Source organism: Peromyscus leucopus, chromosome 7, assembly GCF_004664715.2.
Source record: "Peromyscus leucopus breed LL Stock chromosome 7, UCI_PerLeu_2.1, whole genome shotgun sequence".
In the NCBI taxonomy this organism is placed as follows: Eukaryota; Metazoa; Chordata; class Mammalia; order Rodentia; family Cricetidae; genus Peromyscus; species Peromyscus leucopus.
The window spans coordinates 15,649,772-15,666,809 of record NC_051069.1 but is presented as its reverse complement, the minus strand read 5'-3'; the positions used below and the strand labels follow the sequence as shown (position 1 = coordinate 15,666,809).

General features: G+C 45.6%; 1 protein-coding gene across 1 annotated transcript; it reads right to left on the bottom strand.

Annotated features, from left to right (window-relative positions):
- Positions 1-3,971: 3,971 nt before the first annotated feature.
- Positions 3,972-4,193, bottom strand: LOC114690378 (putative 60S ribosomal protein L39-like 5). The gene has a single exon (XM_028865135.2). It carries the CDS (start codon positions 4,191-4,193, stop codon positions 4,038-4,040), a length of 156 nt encoding a protein of 51 aa, XP_028720968.1. The 3' UTR covers positions 3,972-4,037.
- Between the last annotated feature and the right edge of the window lie 12,845 nt (positions 4,194-17,038).

Genomic DNA, 17,038 nt, shown 5'->3' with positions numbered 1-17,038 from the left:
TTGGAGACCCTAAGATGTTGGAGATGTCAGAGCCATGAGATACCTGCTGAGGAGAGCTACTAACAGGGAGTGGAATCAGCCCAAGAGAAAGAAGTGTGTTGCAGCCAACAAAGCTGAACAGAGTTGGAGATCTGAAGAGTGTTTTGACATAAGACATGGAGATGTAGAATTTGGAGTTTGCCCATCTAGTTTTGAACTTGCTTTGTTCCTGTATTTCCTCACTATGCTTCCTTTTGGAATGGTAATGTATATAATGTGACAAAATATGTTGGAAGTATGTGATCTGCTTTTTGATTTTGATTTTACAGGAGATTGCATGCTTCTCAGAAGAAAATTTAGAGTTTTAAATAAGTTTGAGACTGTTAAAGACTCTGAGGACTTTTGAAGTTAGATTGAATGCATTTTTGCATTATGATACGGCTCTAAGCCTTTAGAGGCCAGGGAGTGGAATGTAGTGGTCTGAAAGAAAATGGTCTTTATAGGGAGTGGCACTATTAGAAGGCGTGCCTTTGTTAGAGGAAGTGTGTCACTGTGGGAGTGGGCTTTGAGGACTCCTTTGCTCAAGCTACACTCAGTGTGGTACACAGTTCACTTTCTGTTGCCTGAGGATCAAGATGCGGAACTCTCAGCTCCTTCTCCAGCACCATGTCTGCCTGCATGCTGCCATGCTTCCCACCATGATGACAATGGACTAAACCTCTGAATCTGTGAGCTAGCCCCAACTAAATGTTCTCATTATGAGAGTTGCCAAGAGTGTCTCTTCACAGCAATAGAAACCCAAGACAGAGGCTGAGGAAGGTTTATCTGGGGCCGTGGGCCTGTGCCATGCTGCTTTCTCTTGGTGCCTCAGGAAGCAGAGAGCATTAGTTGAACCAGAAGCAGATATCACCTTCATCCCTGCCTCCTGAGACTCACTTTGGCTAGGCAGGTCATCTTCCCAAAGGGTCCAAAACTTAGCAAAAGAACGTCAGGTGAAGACTTGTAGTTTCCACAAGAACACTTTAGTCAAACACAGGAACACTTTACATTCAGCCACAAGAGAGGGCATCTTTCTACTCTGTTACCAGAAAAAGGAGACATTCCCAGCTCTGTAAATTCAACCTGTCTTCCCTTCCCTAGCATTTTGGGGGGAAATACAGATGTGATGAGGAGTCATCTGACCACTGCAGACTCCTAGGGCTCTCGTCACATCCTCACATCCTTTGCGACTTCAGATTTTTCCAGAATTTGAAAACTTTAGTTACCTTCTTCCTAATTTTTGTTTCCTCAGTTCTGGTATCCATATGTAGACTTTTGTGTAATTAAATTATTTTATTTCTTATGAGTAAATGAGTCAGATTTCTGGATCATATAGTAAATGTATTTTACTTTTTAATTCTTGCCTGGATTTTTATTATTTTGTAATTATAGGTGTTTTACTCTATGTACCATGTGCATGTTGTACCCTTGGAGGCCGGAAGAGAGCATTGGATCCTCTGGGACTGGAGTTACAGATGGTTATGAGCCACAATGTGGGTGCTGAAGATCAAACTTGGTCCTCTGGAAGAGCAGCCAGTGCTCTTAACCACTCAGCCATCTCTCCAGCCCCTGATTTTATGTTATAAGAAACTTCTAAATTGCCTTTCGAGTGGTCACGGTGCAGTTTGGATCCACTCAGCACACTGGCTGCACTCCTGATCAACAATCTCAGTAATATTTAAGGGGTCCAGATCCCACATTTGCTTTCTCTCTACCCCTCCCCCTTGCTCTTCTATTCTTCAGAGGCACGTAGCCCAGGCTGGCCTCAAACTTGCTATATGGTTGAGGCTGATCAGAAACTCCTGATTCTCCTGCCTCAAGCTCCCAAGAGCTTGTGTTACAGCTGTTTGCCATCACACCTGGTTTATGGAGTGTGGGGATCAAACCCAGGACTCTATGCATGTTAGGCAATTACTCTACCTGTTAAGCTACATTCCTAGCTCCCACCCCACTTTTCTTTTCTTTTCTTCTTTGGAGACAAGGCTTTGTTGTATAGACTGGTGTCTCACTCACTGTTCTATTGCTGTGAAGAGACACTGTGACCAAGGCAACTCTCATAAAAGGAAGCTTTTAATTGGGGGCTTGCTTACAGTTTTCAGAGGTCCATTATCATCGCGCCCAGGGAGCATGGCGGCATGCAAGCAAGTGCTGGAGCAGTGACTGAGAGCGACATCTTGATCCTTAGGCAGAGAGGCAGAAAGAGAGAGACTGGGCCTGGCAATGGCCTTTTGAAATCTCAAAGCCCACCCCCAGTGACACACTTCCTCCAACAAAGCCACGCCCCTTAATCCTTCTAAGCCTATGGAAGAGTGACAAAGCATTCCAATGTGTGAGCCTGTGGGGGCCATTCTTATTTAAACCACCACAACTGGGCTCTTCTGAAACTCTCTGCATAGACTGGGCTTGCTTCAGACTTGCATCCCAGCACTTGGGGGACGGTGGCAAGAACTTGACCAATTGCTTTGACCTTGAGGTCAGCCCGAACTATATAATGAGTTTCAACTCAGCCTGGGCTACAAAATAAGATCACCACCACCACCACCACAAAAGAAATGTATTTACTGTCATTCCTATAATTTATGTTTTTCTTGACACTAAAATATTTCGGACACTTTAAACTAGGGTTTTCTCTATCATCACCATTTCTGCTGAGTTCTTTGCAATGTACTAAATAAGCTTGTTTTTTTCTCTTTAGTAAAAAGGGGCAAGGACCAGAAAGATGATTCAGTGGTAAAGAACACTGACTGTTATTGCAGAGGACCAGGGTTTGACCCCTGCACTCACATTGTGGCTCACAAGCATCTCCAGCTCCAGTTCCGTTGATCCAGAGGATCCAACACCCTCTTCTGACTTTGCTGGGCATTGGGCACACACATGGTGCACAGACGGACACACAGGCAGAACACTCTTCACATAAAATGAGATCAATCTGAAAAGAAGGCGGGGCACTGCAAGATGACTCATTAGGCGACAAGTACCTGCCACCAGGCCTGACAACCTGAGTTTGATTTCTGGGACCCACACAAGGAAGGAGAAAACTGACTCCTTCAAGTTGTCCTCTGACCTCCACATGTGTGCCATGACACGAGTGCCCACACATGCCTCCTCCTCCTCCTTCTACTACCACACACACACACACACACACACACACACACACACACACACAATATGTACAATTTAAAGACCTGTTGGAGACAGGCCACATGTAGCTGACCTCAGACCACTACAGGACAAGGCCAGCCTTGAACTGCTTCCATCCTTAAAGCTGAGATTACAAGTATGCACCATCAAAAAAGCCTGGCTTATTCCTGTTCATTATCTTTTGGGTTGTTACCAACTTTAAGTCATTATGAATAATGTTTCTTGATTGTGGGAATCAAGTATTTGTAGAAACACATGTTTTCATTCCTCTGGGGCTGATAACTAGGCATGAGATTGTTGGGTTACTAGGTAAGTGTATATTTAATTTTCCTTGGTTATATAGCTATTTGCCCTTTTACCTACTTTTAAATTGGGTCATTTGGAGAGTGAGCGATGTCATGCACGTGCTGAGTATTGAACTCATGGCTTTGAGCATGCTAAACCTACACTATCACTGAGCTACACCTCATCCTCCTTGCTTTACTATTGAGCTGTAGCAGTTCATTTTCACTTTCTCTCCTGTTTTTTTCCCCCCCCCCCCTTGAGACAGGGTTTCTCTGTGTAGTTTTGGTTCCTGTCCTGAATCTCACTCTGTAGACCAGGCTGGACTCAAACTCACAGAGATCCCAAGTGCTGGGATTAAAGGCATACTCCACTGCTGCCCGGTGCTTTCTTTCTCTCTCTCTCTCTCTCTCTCTCTCTCTCTCTCTCTCTCTCTCTCTCTCTCTCTCGGAAGGTTCTACATTTTATTACTGGACAAACTACTCCCCCAACTTAAAACACAACCGAGTCTTCAGGTTAAAATGTTGAACTCCACGTGGTAGGATTGCTTGATGACCTACAATTCATCATAAACCGTCTTGCCATTGTGTGAATCCTTACAGACCCAGCTTTGTTCTCTTCCAGTGTCTTCTCTTGGAGTTGTACCTTATTTTGTTACCAGTTTTCATCTGAATCCACTGAAGAATAGGACGATTTTGCTCTTGTTTCTTGGCCAGGAATTGCTTGATTCCAAAAGTCTTGTGAGAAGACATGGTGAGAAGCCAAGTCAGGAGTCCACCGCATGATGGAGGAGGGAAGGAGAAGAGCAGGTGCTTTCTCCCTTTTTAAGTCAGGGTTTTATTATGCAAACCAGGCTGGCCATGAGCCTACAGAAATCCTTCTGATCTGGCCTTTCTAGTGCTGGGATTGTAGGCATGAACCGCCACACCCAACTTTAAGACTCAATCCACGTTCTACATAACAGTCCATTAACGGATACAAGATGTGCCAATGTTTTCTTTCAGCTTGGGATTAATATTTCATTTCTTCCTGAAGATCTTTTTAAGTTTTTTGAGACAGTGTCTTGCTGTGTAGCCAAGGCTGGCCTGAAATTTGTGACAATCCTTCTGCTTCAGCCACGTAAGTGCTGGGATTATAGCTGTGAATCATCACATCTGCTGGATCTCTCTCTCTCTCTCTCTTTTTTTTTTGTCATATCTAAGATATATTTGATCAAAACTAATTTTCCTAATTTTTTAGGTGATTTGTTATACTGATTATTTACTTCAGATCTGTGATTTTTTTTTTTTTTTATCTCATTGCTGTACACAATGAGAGGGGGACTGTCTACATTTAAAGATTGGTATGAGGCTATTTCTTAGTATATTTATTTATTATTTTTGGTATATAGATAAGTTGTCCTGATACTATTTGTTTAAAAAAAAAAAAAAAAAAAAAAAAAAAAAAAGGACTTTCAGGGCTGAGGAGACGGCTCAGCCGGCAGAAGTCTTTATTGTGTGAGTCTGTTGCCTGTGTGCAATCCTTGGAATCCAGGTAAAGCCAGATGAGTGAGTACTCATCTACAACCACCTCATGCCTACAGTGAGATGGGAGGGAGGGACGGGCATCTACAACCACATCATGCCTACAGTGAGATGGGAGGGAGGGGCGGGGGAGTCAGATAGAAGGTCTAGAGACAACTAAGCTGTATGCATCACAACAGACACAGGAGAAGAGAGACCCTGCCTCAAAAGCAAGGTGGAAGAAAGAATAGGCTTGTCTTCTGACCTCCACAGAGTGTCCTGACATACAGGCACCCTCCCCCATCTCACACACACACACACACACACACACACACACACACACACACACACGATTTTAAAGGAATTTCTCCTCACTCATTAAATTGCCATTTCCAGCCCCAACCCTCCGAGGAGGAAAAGTTGAAGTGTGGCATCATGATTTATTGTTATTCTGGCTTCCATTTCCCCTTTTTCACGAGTTTGTGCTTTAACATACAAGGTTTTTCTGGACTTGGTGGCACAAGCTTGTCACACCAGCACCGAGAAGGCTGGGACAGGAGGGTCAAAAGTTCAAGGCCAGCCGTGGCAATGGCACAAGCCTTTAATCCCAGCACTCAGGAAACAGAGGCAGGTAGATCTCTATGAGTTCAAGGCCAGCTCAGACTACAGAGTGAGTTCCAGGATAGGCTCCAAAGCTACACAGAGAAACTCTGCCTCGAAAAACAAAAACAAAAACAAAACAAAACAAAAAAAAAAAAAAAAAAAAAAAGGAAGTTCTAAGCTACCTAATGAGACATCCTCTCTCATATAGTAACACACATTTTTTTTTTTCGGGGGTGGGGTGGGGAGGAGACCAAACTTGGAGCCTCACACATGATAGGCAAGTGCTCTACTACTGAATTATATCTCCAGATCAAAGTTTTGCTATTTTATTCAGTATTTGTAAGGAAACTTTTCTCTATTCAGTGAATCTGCCTATTGGTAGATGAAAAACAAGTGACCGTTCTTTTCTGTTTTTTTATTTTATACAATTCCTTATTGACTCTGGAAATTTCATATCATGCACCCCAATCCCACTCACCTCCTAGTCCCTCCATATCTGCCCCACATTCCTACAGCATGTCCACCCCAAATTAATTAAAAACAAAACAAAAAAAAATCCCACCTCAATCCTCCACTTTCTAAAACCTCTTTATTAATCTTAGTGGCTTCAGAGTGTCACTCAGTAGACCCTTTTGTCCAATCAGCTCCACCCACAATATGTCCATTGCAACGAGTCATTGGTCTGGTTCAAGGTCTCTGGCACACTATCATCACTGGGCTCTCATTGAAATCCCTCTCAGATATCCCACCCCAAGTCATGGAGATCCCATGGTTATCATTCTGCAGGACCAGTCCCTTCCCAATTCCAGCAGGCCATAGATGGGGCAGATGCTAAGGAGGGCCAACGCAAGGCCCAGGATGTGGGTCTGGGTGGTAGCTGAGCTGCTTAGTCCAGGCCACTGGGACTGGCCCCTCAGAGCCAGATCTTCTAGGGCCATGCCATAGGGCCCAGCTCTCCCATGCCTGTAGTGAGGGATGGGGCCATCTTTCCTGAGTGTGGGGGCTGGGGTTGGGTGTGGGCACCATGGGCCCTGGCCCCCGATTGTGAGTGGCTGCCGCCTTGCTTGCTGACCTTGAACAGATTTCCTCCCTATTCAGATTCCCTGCCGGTCTCCTTCTCACCTGAGGATCACCAGAGAGCTTACCGGAGGTTCTTTGTTCCTACATCCCGTGTTTGGTGTAAACAACTTAGGTGCATCCTGTATTTGGTGTAAACAACTTAGATGCAAGAATGTAGAACATTGGGTCAAGAATGTACACCATTGGTATCGAACTTCTGCCCTCCGGCGATCCTCCATTTGTGTTGTAAGCCTGTATTTAAGGTTTCTTCCCTCTTTCAATAAACGGCATTCGGCATTCAGCCATGACAAATGACTCGCTGTCTCTTGTCTCTATTTTTAATCCGCAGCCCTTCGCTTGGACATGGTGAATGGGTATCGGTAATGCGGGCGTTACCGCTACAGTTGGGGGTGGAAGGGTCAGTTTTCCCATGGGGGCAGGGCCAGTGAGGTGCAGGGCTGGTAACACCAGCCATGGTCATCAGCCCAGAACCTGGCTGTTGTTGGGCTATGGACCCAGACATGGCCTAAGGCAGTAGTAGCCCAGGCCCAGATGACACCATGGACCTATGTGGCTGCACGGGCCACCCAGATCAACATGGCCCTGGTGGTAGCACATGGCCATTATTTTCAAAATGCTTTATGTGTATTTTAATAGGGTTTCCAAGATTTGCTGAATGTTTTGATTACTTTTCTAGTGCCATGTCAAAACACAATGACCAAGGCAATTTATAGAGGAAAGCACTCAATTTGGGGGTTTTACAGTTTCAGATGGTAACCATGATCATTACTGTGGGGAGCATGGCATCAGGCAGGCAGGCATGGCACTGGAGCAGTAGCTGAGAGCTTACGTTTGATCTGCAAGCCCAGGTCAGAGAGTTAGGAGGGGAGAAAGAGAGACTGGAAAATGATGTGGACTTCTGAAATATCAAAGCTTAGCCTAAGTGACATACCTCCTTCATCAAGACCACACTTTTAATCCTTCTCAAATAGTCCCATCAACTAAAGACTAAACGTTCAAATACCTGACCTTATGGGGGGTATTCTCGTTGAAACCATCACAATGAGTACTGAAATAATTATCCCTTTCTAGAGGTTCTAGAATCCACTCTTACACCTAAGATTTTTGTTTTGTTAAACTCTGTATCTTTGCCCAAGATTTTGTACATTTCTTTTTACGTGTGTGTGTGTGTGTGTGTGTGTGTGTATGTGTCTGTGTGTGTGTGTGTGTGTGTGTGTGAATCTGTAACCCAGGGAACTGGAGCTCACTATGTAGTCTAGGCTGGCATTTGTTGTGAGACAAAGCTCTTCCTGCAGAAACGTAACACGCCCATCTCCTCACCTGAGTAGGATACCAGGTGAGAACAAAGTATGGATTTCACCAAAGTCCAACTTGATGAACCAATGAGTTTTATTGGGGTTACTTACAGGGATATGGGTGAGGGGTTAATTAAAGGAGAAATGACTCACAGTTAAAGAAATGACTCAAAGACAGCTGTGTCACCAAAGCCCGCCACAGCATGGGTGACAGCTCAGGGAACCAGAAGCTCACTGCACAGCCTGCAGGCCGCTCAACCAGTAGAAGAGTGTCCTTTCCAGGTGCCTCAGTTGGTCTAAACCTCTTCCGGGCAGCTGATCTGGTCTCAGAGTCTTTGCAGCTCAACTTCCCTTCCTCTGAGAGGGACTCTTAATAGCTTTTATTGTTTACTCTGGCAGGGAGGGGCCTAGTGAATCTGGTCAGTTTCAGGGACTTCCTGAAGCTATTTTGAGTTGTTTACCTTCCTGCTGAGGGAGCTTCCTGTAGGACGCAATGTTTCAATCTCAGAGGAAACTGTGCCTCAACAGCAGCACCATCATGGTAAGAGGTTGCTTTGTTTTGTGTTCTTTTATTGTACCAGGGCACTTGTCAGACTCACTTCAATTATTTACTTTTGTCTTTCTAAATAAATTTATTGCATTTTATTTGTTTGATTTTGAGACAGGCTTTTGATATGTAGCCCAGCTTGCCCAGAATTCCATATGGAGCTCAAAATGGCCTTATGGCTTGTGATCCTCTTGTCTCAGTCTCCTGAATACAAAGATTACTGGTGAGTGCCTATGAGTGTAACAGCTCGGAAGGGAAAGGCATTCCAGCAGTTAAGGAACTAAGGAAGACCACACTGCAGGACAAATCTGACACAGAGATTTATTGGGAAAGACACAAGAGGGTGGCTCCTCTGCTCAGGTAAGAAGCGGCAGAGAGCTGAGTCGGAGGCAGGCTTTATATAGTTTGTTGGGGGTGGAGCTTTTCAGGGTGGAGATTTCCAGGGTGGGGATTGGTGCAATTTTAAATCCTGAACTTGAGGCGAGCCTGGGGATTGGCGAATTTTCAAGCTCATCCAGGGATTGGTGGGTTTTCGAAGCCCAGAAGTGAACTTGGACTTTTACCCTACAGTGCCAACTCACACAACTGGCTTGTTTACTGTATCATAAAAAGAGCTTTCACTGGAAGCGGTGGTAAATGCTTATAATCTGAGCTACCTGGGAGGCTGAGGAAGAAAGATTGCAAAATCAAGGCCAGTTTGGGCTACAGAACAGGACCATATCTCAAAATACAAATTTAAAGCCAGGCAGTGGTGGCACATACCTTGAATCGCAGCGTTTGGGAGGCAGAAGCAAGCAGATCTCTGAATGTGAAGGTAGCCTGGTCTACAGAGTGAGTTCCAGAACAGCCAGGGCTACACAGAGAAACCCTTTCTCAAAAAGACAAAATAAAATAAAACTTTAACAGGACGTAAAAGTGCAGCTCAGTGGTAGAGTAGTTGCCTTGCATGTGTGAGGACTTGGGTTCAACTCCTAATATCTGCAAAAATTATTTTATTGCATTTTTTTAGTGTGCATGCACATTCGAATGCATGCACACATGCGTACACGTGCTTGTGCATGTGTGGAGGACAACATATGTGAGTCCCTCCTCTCTTTCCACCAGGGATCAAACTCAGGCCATCAGCCTTGGTGCCTTTACCAGCCATCTCCCTGGACCATAATATTTTTTCAAGACAGGGTTTCTCTGTGTAGCCATGGTTGTCCTGGATCTTGCTCTGTACACCAGGCTTGGCACAGCCATATCTGATGGGAACAGCAGAAGTCATAAGGCCAGCACAGCTGCTTGACAAAGATCCAGCAAACCTGAGTCACACAATGGCCACCATGTCACCTTTGGTTTTCATCTCCACCTGTTGCATACTTGGGGGACTTTTAATATTTGTACAATTTGGGGATATTGGATTGATGGGGAATTTCTTATGAATCATTTATGCCTTCTCCCGGGAGTACTGCTTCTAAGCTTCCCTAGGAAAGTCCTGAACTTACTGCCCCTCCTGCTTTTAGGGAGATATCCTTATCTACTTGAAGGTCTTCCTTATGCCTTGGAAGTTATGACACACATAAAGAAACCAGAGGTCTCTTTATGAGGCTTTGAGACAATTTTTAAAACATCTGTCTGTCCCTGTACTTACTCAGGAACAAGATACTCAAAACAAAGTAAACTTAAAAAAGGTCAACAAGATTCAGTGGGCTAGAGGAGTTGGCCACAGATCAGACTACAAGCCTCTTCCCGCTATACACCCAGGCAATTACGTGGCATATACACAGCAACACAGATTAGCTGAAGTTGCCTTTGTGCTACACAGAGACTTAAATTGTTGGGCAAAGAAAGATGTAAAAAGATGATATAAGAATGAGATGTTTGGGGCTGGAGAAATAGCTCAGAGGTTAAGAGCACTGACTGCTCTCCCAGAGGTCCTGAGTTCAATTCCCAGCAACCACATGGTGGCTCACAACCATCTAGAATGAGATCTGGTGCCCTCTTCTGACCTGCAGGGATAAGTGCAGACAGAACACTGTATACATAATAAATAAAATAAACCTTTGGGAAAAAAAAAAAAAGGATGAGATGTTAGGACCTCCCTTTTCTTAGAAAAGTTAGCACATGCAGAGCCACTGTGATGTCATATGACCAAGGAACAACAGAATGCCAGGATTAGACATATAGACAAATTCTGTAAAGATAAAATAAGAACATTGTATTATGCCAAAATTTGAATAATAACTGCAGCAGCTTTGGCCTCAGGATTTTTCCTGGGCACTCTCACCATTAAGAGTTAATAATACATTGCTTGGGACATGGCAATCTGCCTGGGCTGGCTTGAAGATTTCGTTTTGGTCTAATGTCCTTGTAGTCACAAAAGCTACTGGCCTGAGAACAGGCTGTCATATGCCTCTGGATTCTTAAAAATTGGGTTACCGGGTTAATGAGTAAAAATGATAATTCTGTTTATCAATGATGTCAAAATGAAGGAAAATGATTGGAAATGATAACTCTGTCCTATCATGGTTTATCAATGATGACTAAAAGATGAGCAAAAGGAAGTGAAACACATGTCCAAAACCAAAAATGATATGATCTATATTTTGGAACAACATGAATCTATTCCTGCTTACTAAATTCTGTATACATAAAGAAGCACTCTGGCTGTTAGTCAGGCTGCAAGATTCTTACCACCACCATGGCCTGGCTCACCTCTGTCCCCTGCCAGCTCCTTACATCCTCTGCTGGAACCTGTCCACCCTCGGGGATGGCTCCCGGCACAGGCTGCCCTCAAACTCTGGGATCCACCTGCCTGCCTCTGCCTCCCAAGTGCTGGGATTAAAGGCATGCACCACCATCATCTGGTTCTGGATCATAAACTTTTTTAAAAATAAAAGTAACAAAAATGGAGAGACAGATTAGTTGGCAAAGTGCCTGCCACATCAGCATGAAGACCTGAGTTTGGATCCCCAGCACCCCTGGAAGAGCTGGCACAGTGACAAACATCTGTAACCTCAACATTGACAGAGACAAAAGGATCCCTGAAGCTCAGTGGTGAATTCCCAGCATCCACGTGGCTGCTCACAACCACAGGCATCTCCAGTCCCGGGGATCTGATGCCCTCTACCGGCCTCAGCAGGCACCAGGCACACACAGGGTGCACATTCATACATGCCGGCAAAACTCATACATAAAATAAAAATAACTTTTTTTCTTCCACTTCCACCAGGTTTAGCTACCCTGCTAAAGGAGTCAGGAAACTTAAGCACTGTTGACCAGGCCAAAATCCATTCTGAGACAATGCGTGGTCTTCTGAAAGATGGTACAATCAAGGATGTCAAAGACAATAAATCAACTGTGTTCACCTAGGGCTAAAATGATCTACGACTTTGGGTTTTTGACACTCCCTTATTGTTCCCAGATATAAACAATACCCCTCATACATCCACCTTACAATTTTGTTTACAAAAGGAAAAAATCTTTACCTTTAAACCTTGTTGTAAATTACACTCTCTGACAGCTAGTTTAGAAAATCTCAGGATCCTGCACAGCCACTGTAAAGATACCTAAGCTCAACTCTCCTTGGAGAACTACACAACCACACTCGGGTATGTCTCATCTTCTCCGGGGCTCTTTTTCTTAACCACCATGCCTAAAATCTATATTGTAATCTCTTACTAAGTTCCAACTACACTTCTTCATACTGACTTATCCTGACATTCGTTCCTGTGGTAAAGACAAGAATCCTGGGTTTGCCTGAGTGGTGGTCCCTGAAGCGAAAGAGAACTTCTCAGGTTGCTGGGGGCAACAGCACACAGCTGTGTCTCCCTCCCTGCTGCTGCCGTCAGCTGCACTGGAAAGCCGGTCTTTGGAGCTCACCTGAGGCTTAGGGATACAGAGAGGGAGGGCACGCAGTCTGCGTGACTGCGCTGAGATGACTCAGAGGGCACAGGGCTTATCCAGGTGTGACAACTGAACCCAAGTGTCCAGAACCACGCACACCTGTGAGCCCAGTGCTCTAACTAACAGGGTCAGGGAGGAGAGACCAAGGAGTCCTGGAAGCTTGCAGCCAGCAGCAAGAAACAAAGAGACCCTGTCTCACAAGGTGAGGATCCACACCAGATGTGTCCCTGACCTTCACACAAATGCTGTGGCACATATGTGCCCAAACTCACATCCACACATCCACACACACACACACCACACACACACTCTATACACATCATGCATACACAACACATCACACACACATACACATCACACACACATACATAAACACACATCACCTACACATACTTACATACGCATACATACCCACAAACACATCGTACACACACACATATCACATACAGCACATACACACATATACACAGACACATACATACACATAGAACATACGCACACTCATACATGCATCACACACATTACACATATACATCACATACACTTATACACACTCACATACATACATACAAACACACACACATACATACACACATCACACACCGATACACACGTACACATCACCCACACATACATATACATTGTATACATACACCCATACATATCACACCCATCATACACATACCAATCTGTCATTGACCCATCATTCATTGTCTTAACTCCCGTCTCTCCCATCAGGTAGCGTGACAAGTTGTCAGACTACATGAAATCTCTTTGAGAAAGACAAGTTCCCTCCTTTGGCCGGCACCCGGCTTCAACCTTTCCTCCTCCCAGCCTGGGACTCCTAGAACAATTCCAGTTTCTCGGGGTCCATTGTTTCGGCAGTTGGATAGCATAAGGGTGAGGCCCAAGTGTCCCTTTAAAAAAATTCCTGCCAGCATGCTACAGGGCCTGCCAGGGAAGGAAGGTCCCTGCTTTTAGAAGTGGCCAGCCTGCCTCGTGAGGGCCCCTCATACAAGTACAACAGTCTGAGGTCTCCGCTTTGGAGCTTCGTGGTAAGGGTTCTCTATTCAGTAAAAAAAAAAAAAAAAAAAAAAGAATTAAATCAAACTATTTTGGAGCAGTATTTTTGGATTTAAGTATATTACACCAAGTCCAGGCCGTTCCCATAGCCCTCCTAGCCTACACGCATGTGTAAGCTCTGACACTCCCTGATTTTCAACTCTGTGTTCTAGACTTGGCTCTGGACCAGGTCCACCACTGCCTCAAGCACCTGCAGCTCGGTGAAGGGTACGGTGAAGGGTACGGTGAAGGGTACGGTGAAGGGTACGGTGAAGGGTACGGTGAAGGGTACGGTGAAGGGTACAGACCAGCCCGGGGCAGTGGGGTGGGAGTGGGCTACTCTCGGATAGAGGTGAGTGAGCTCAGGCTGCCAAGGCCTGCGGGGCTCCTCCTGAGGGTGTTCTGGATGGTCAGATTCTTGTCTTAGTTCGCTTCCTGTCGCTGTGACTGACACCATAACCAAAGCCACTGGGGGAGGAAAGCGTTTATGTCATCTTAGGCTTTCCCTCACAGGCCATCACCGAGGGAAGTCGGGGCAGGAACTCACGGCAGCAGCCTGGGGCAGAGACCTTGGAAGGACATGGCTTATTGACTAGCTGCCTCTGGCTCTTGCTCATCCAGCTTTCTGATACTGCCCAGGACAGCCAGCCCAGGGGTGGCGCCACCCACAGTGAGAGGGGCCCTCCTACACCAATCAACAGTCAAGAGAGTTTCCTACCTGCATGGCCATTGGCCAATCCCTCAGTTGACACTCCCTCTTCCCACGTGATGTTTGTTGTCTCTAGTTGACAGTAAAAGCTAACTAGGACAATTCTGAAGGAGCTAAAGATGTTAGCTAAGAAAACAATGAGGGCAGGAAAGCTCCCCCCGCCCGTGTGTGTGTGTGTGTGTGTGTGTGTGTGTGTGTGTGTGTGTGTGTGTGTGTGTGTGTACCGGCCAGACAGCACGTCACACCCAAGGTCTCTGTCTGACTTTGGACCTTTAGCAAGTGACCTCTCCCAGCTTCAGTCTACTCACCGGGGAAAGCGACTGGTAACAGGACCCACCTCACAGAGTGACAGATGAACTCCAGCGCCATGTGTGAAGCAGAAGATGAGCCTGAACATTTCCAGTCAACGCTGTGCTATATGCAAGGTGGCGCGGGGATGGGTGGGGTGGGGGATGGGGGTGGGCTTCTGGAGGATCTGAAAGGAGAGTTCTGAGTCAGGCAGAATGCAGTGGGGAGGAAGAAACGGTGAGCAGAAGCCCAGTGAGGCAAGGACTGGGGGCTGTGGAGAGACCAATGAGAGCGTCTTCTCCTCCCATGAACTCAGAGAACCACACAGGACCCAAGTCTTCCTCTGGGTACATTAGCCCCACCGTAGCTTCCAGGGAGTAGGAGGTGACTGACTGGTCCTTCTGGCTCAGCTTCAATGGAAGGGTTGTGACTCTTTGGAGACCTTGCTGAAAGAAAAGAAAGAAAGCTGTGGGGCAGCCGGAGATTCGCGGTGGTAGCAACACATATACATACGCAAAACATAAAATAAATCTATTTTAAAATAAATAACTGAAGTCAAGGGCCAGCAAAGTGGCTTCCTGAGTAAAGGCACTTACTGCTAAGCCTCAGTTCAGTAACGGGGACCTACGTGGTAGAAGGAAAGAACCTTCTGACCTTTGAGCTACACACGGAGGCTGTGGCACACATATGATATACAAATTAAAAGAAAGCAAAAAATTAAAGTAAAAAAATAAAAAATAAAAAGAAAGCTTTTTCTAAAAATCATTTTTGTTTTGCCTACATGTATGTATGTGCACCATAAGTGTGCAGTACACACAAAGGCCAGAAGAGGGCATCAGATCCTCTGGGACTGTAGTTATTAGATGGCTGTGGGCTGGCAGTGGGTGCTGAAGTCAAATCCAGGTGCTCTGCAAGAACAGCAAGTGCTCTTAACCACTGAGCCATCGCTCCAGTGTTTTTTTTTTTTTTTAAGTGAAAATGTATTTTTTTAAAGAAATAGGGTGGAGAAAGATAGTGGAAGACACTCCGTGTCCTAGTCACTGTTCCATTGCTGTGAAGAGACACTGAGACCACGGCAATCCTTGCGAAAGAAAGCATTTAGTTGGCAGCTTGCTTACAGTTTCAGAAGTTTAGTCCATTATCATGGTGGGGAGCACAGTGGTGTGCAGGCAGGTGCTGGAGCAGTAGCTGAGAGTTCTGCATCCTGATCCTTAGACAGAGAGGCACACACACACACACACACACAGAGAGAGAGAGAGAGAGAGAGAGAGAGAGAGAGAGAGAGAGAGAGAGAGAGAGAGAGACCGGACCTGACATGGGCTTTTGAAACCTCAAAGCTCATCCCCAGTGACACACTTCCTCCAAAAAGCTCACATCTACTCCAACAAGGCCACACCCCTAATTCTTCTAATGCTTTCTAATAGGGCTCCCTGGTGACTAAGCATTCAAATCTATGAGCCTATGGGGATCATTCTTATTAAACCACTACACCCAATCTTGACCTCTGGCCTCCAAATGTACATACAAGAGAAGACGCTCTCTCTCTTTCTCTGTCTGTCTGTCTGTCTGTCTCTCTCTGTGCACATGCACACACACACACACACACACACACACACACACACACACACAGGGAAAGATTTAGAGGGAGAGACAGGTAAAAGAATACCCTTTCTTAAGTATTCAGCCTTTAATCAGCGATTCCAGAAGCAACTCTAGAATAGGGCAGCTTTTGTTACTGAAAGCTAGCCTCTCTAACCACACCTACGCCGCCAATGTTAAGGAAGGGATTGATGGAGATTTGGAAAGTCCCCAGAGAACCTGTGAATGGCGGTGCTGGCTGCCATGGCAACCGCCCTTGTGTTCTGAGGGCTGAAACACACTGCCCCACCTCTGGTTTGGGAAGAGGGCCTGAAGGGTTGACTTGACTACACGAGTGGCCAATGATTTAATCAACATGCAGCTCAAGAAGACTGGGTCCTCAGAGTTCAGGCGCTAGCCCTTCCTTCCTTCCTTCCTTCCTTCCTTCCTTCCTTCCTTCCTTCCTTCCTTCCTTCCTCCCCTCCTTCCTTCTCCCTCCCTCCCTTCCTCTCTCCTTCCTTCCTTCTTTCCTCCCTCCTTCTCTCCCTCCCTCCCTCCCTCCCTCTTTTCTTCATTCCTTCCTCCCTTCCTTCCTTTTTGTTTCTTTTTTTGAGATAGGCTCTCTCAATATAGCCCTGGCTGATCTGGAACTCTCTATGTAGATCAGGCTGGCCTCAAACTCACAGAGATGTGCCTGAGATTAAAGGCATATACCACAATCCTTGGCCACTTCTCTAAGTTTGCTGGATCAGAGTCCTTCTCGGATTTTTTTTTCCTTTGAAAGCCAAGTTAAGCCAGCCTCCTGGGCTTAGCTAGGCAAAGAGGAGGACTCAGTGGCAGAAGATGCGTACGTTGGCACTCTGTTTACATTGCATGTCAAAGTGACCGAAGGGGAAGTGGGGCCATTTTCCTCCTCTGGAAAACCCTGTTCAGATGCCTTTGTTTCTTACAGGCTAGTCAGAGTCGTGCCATTTTGTAAGTTCCTCCATTTTGGTTGAACCGTGACAATTCCAGTAGCTACAGTGATCTGCTTTCTGGAACTAAA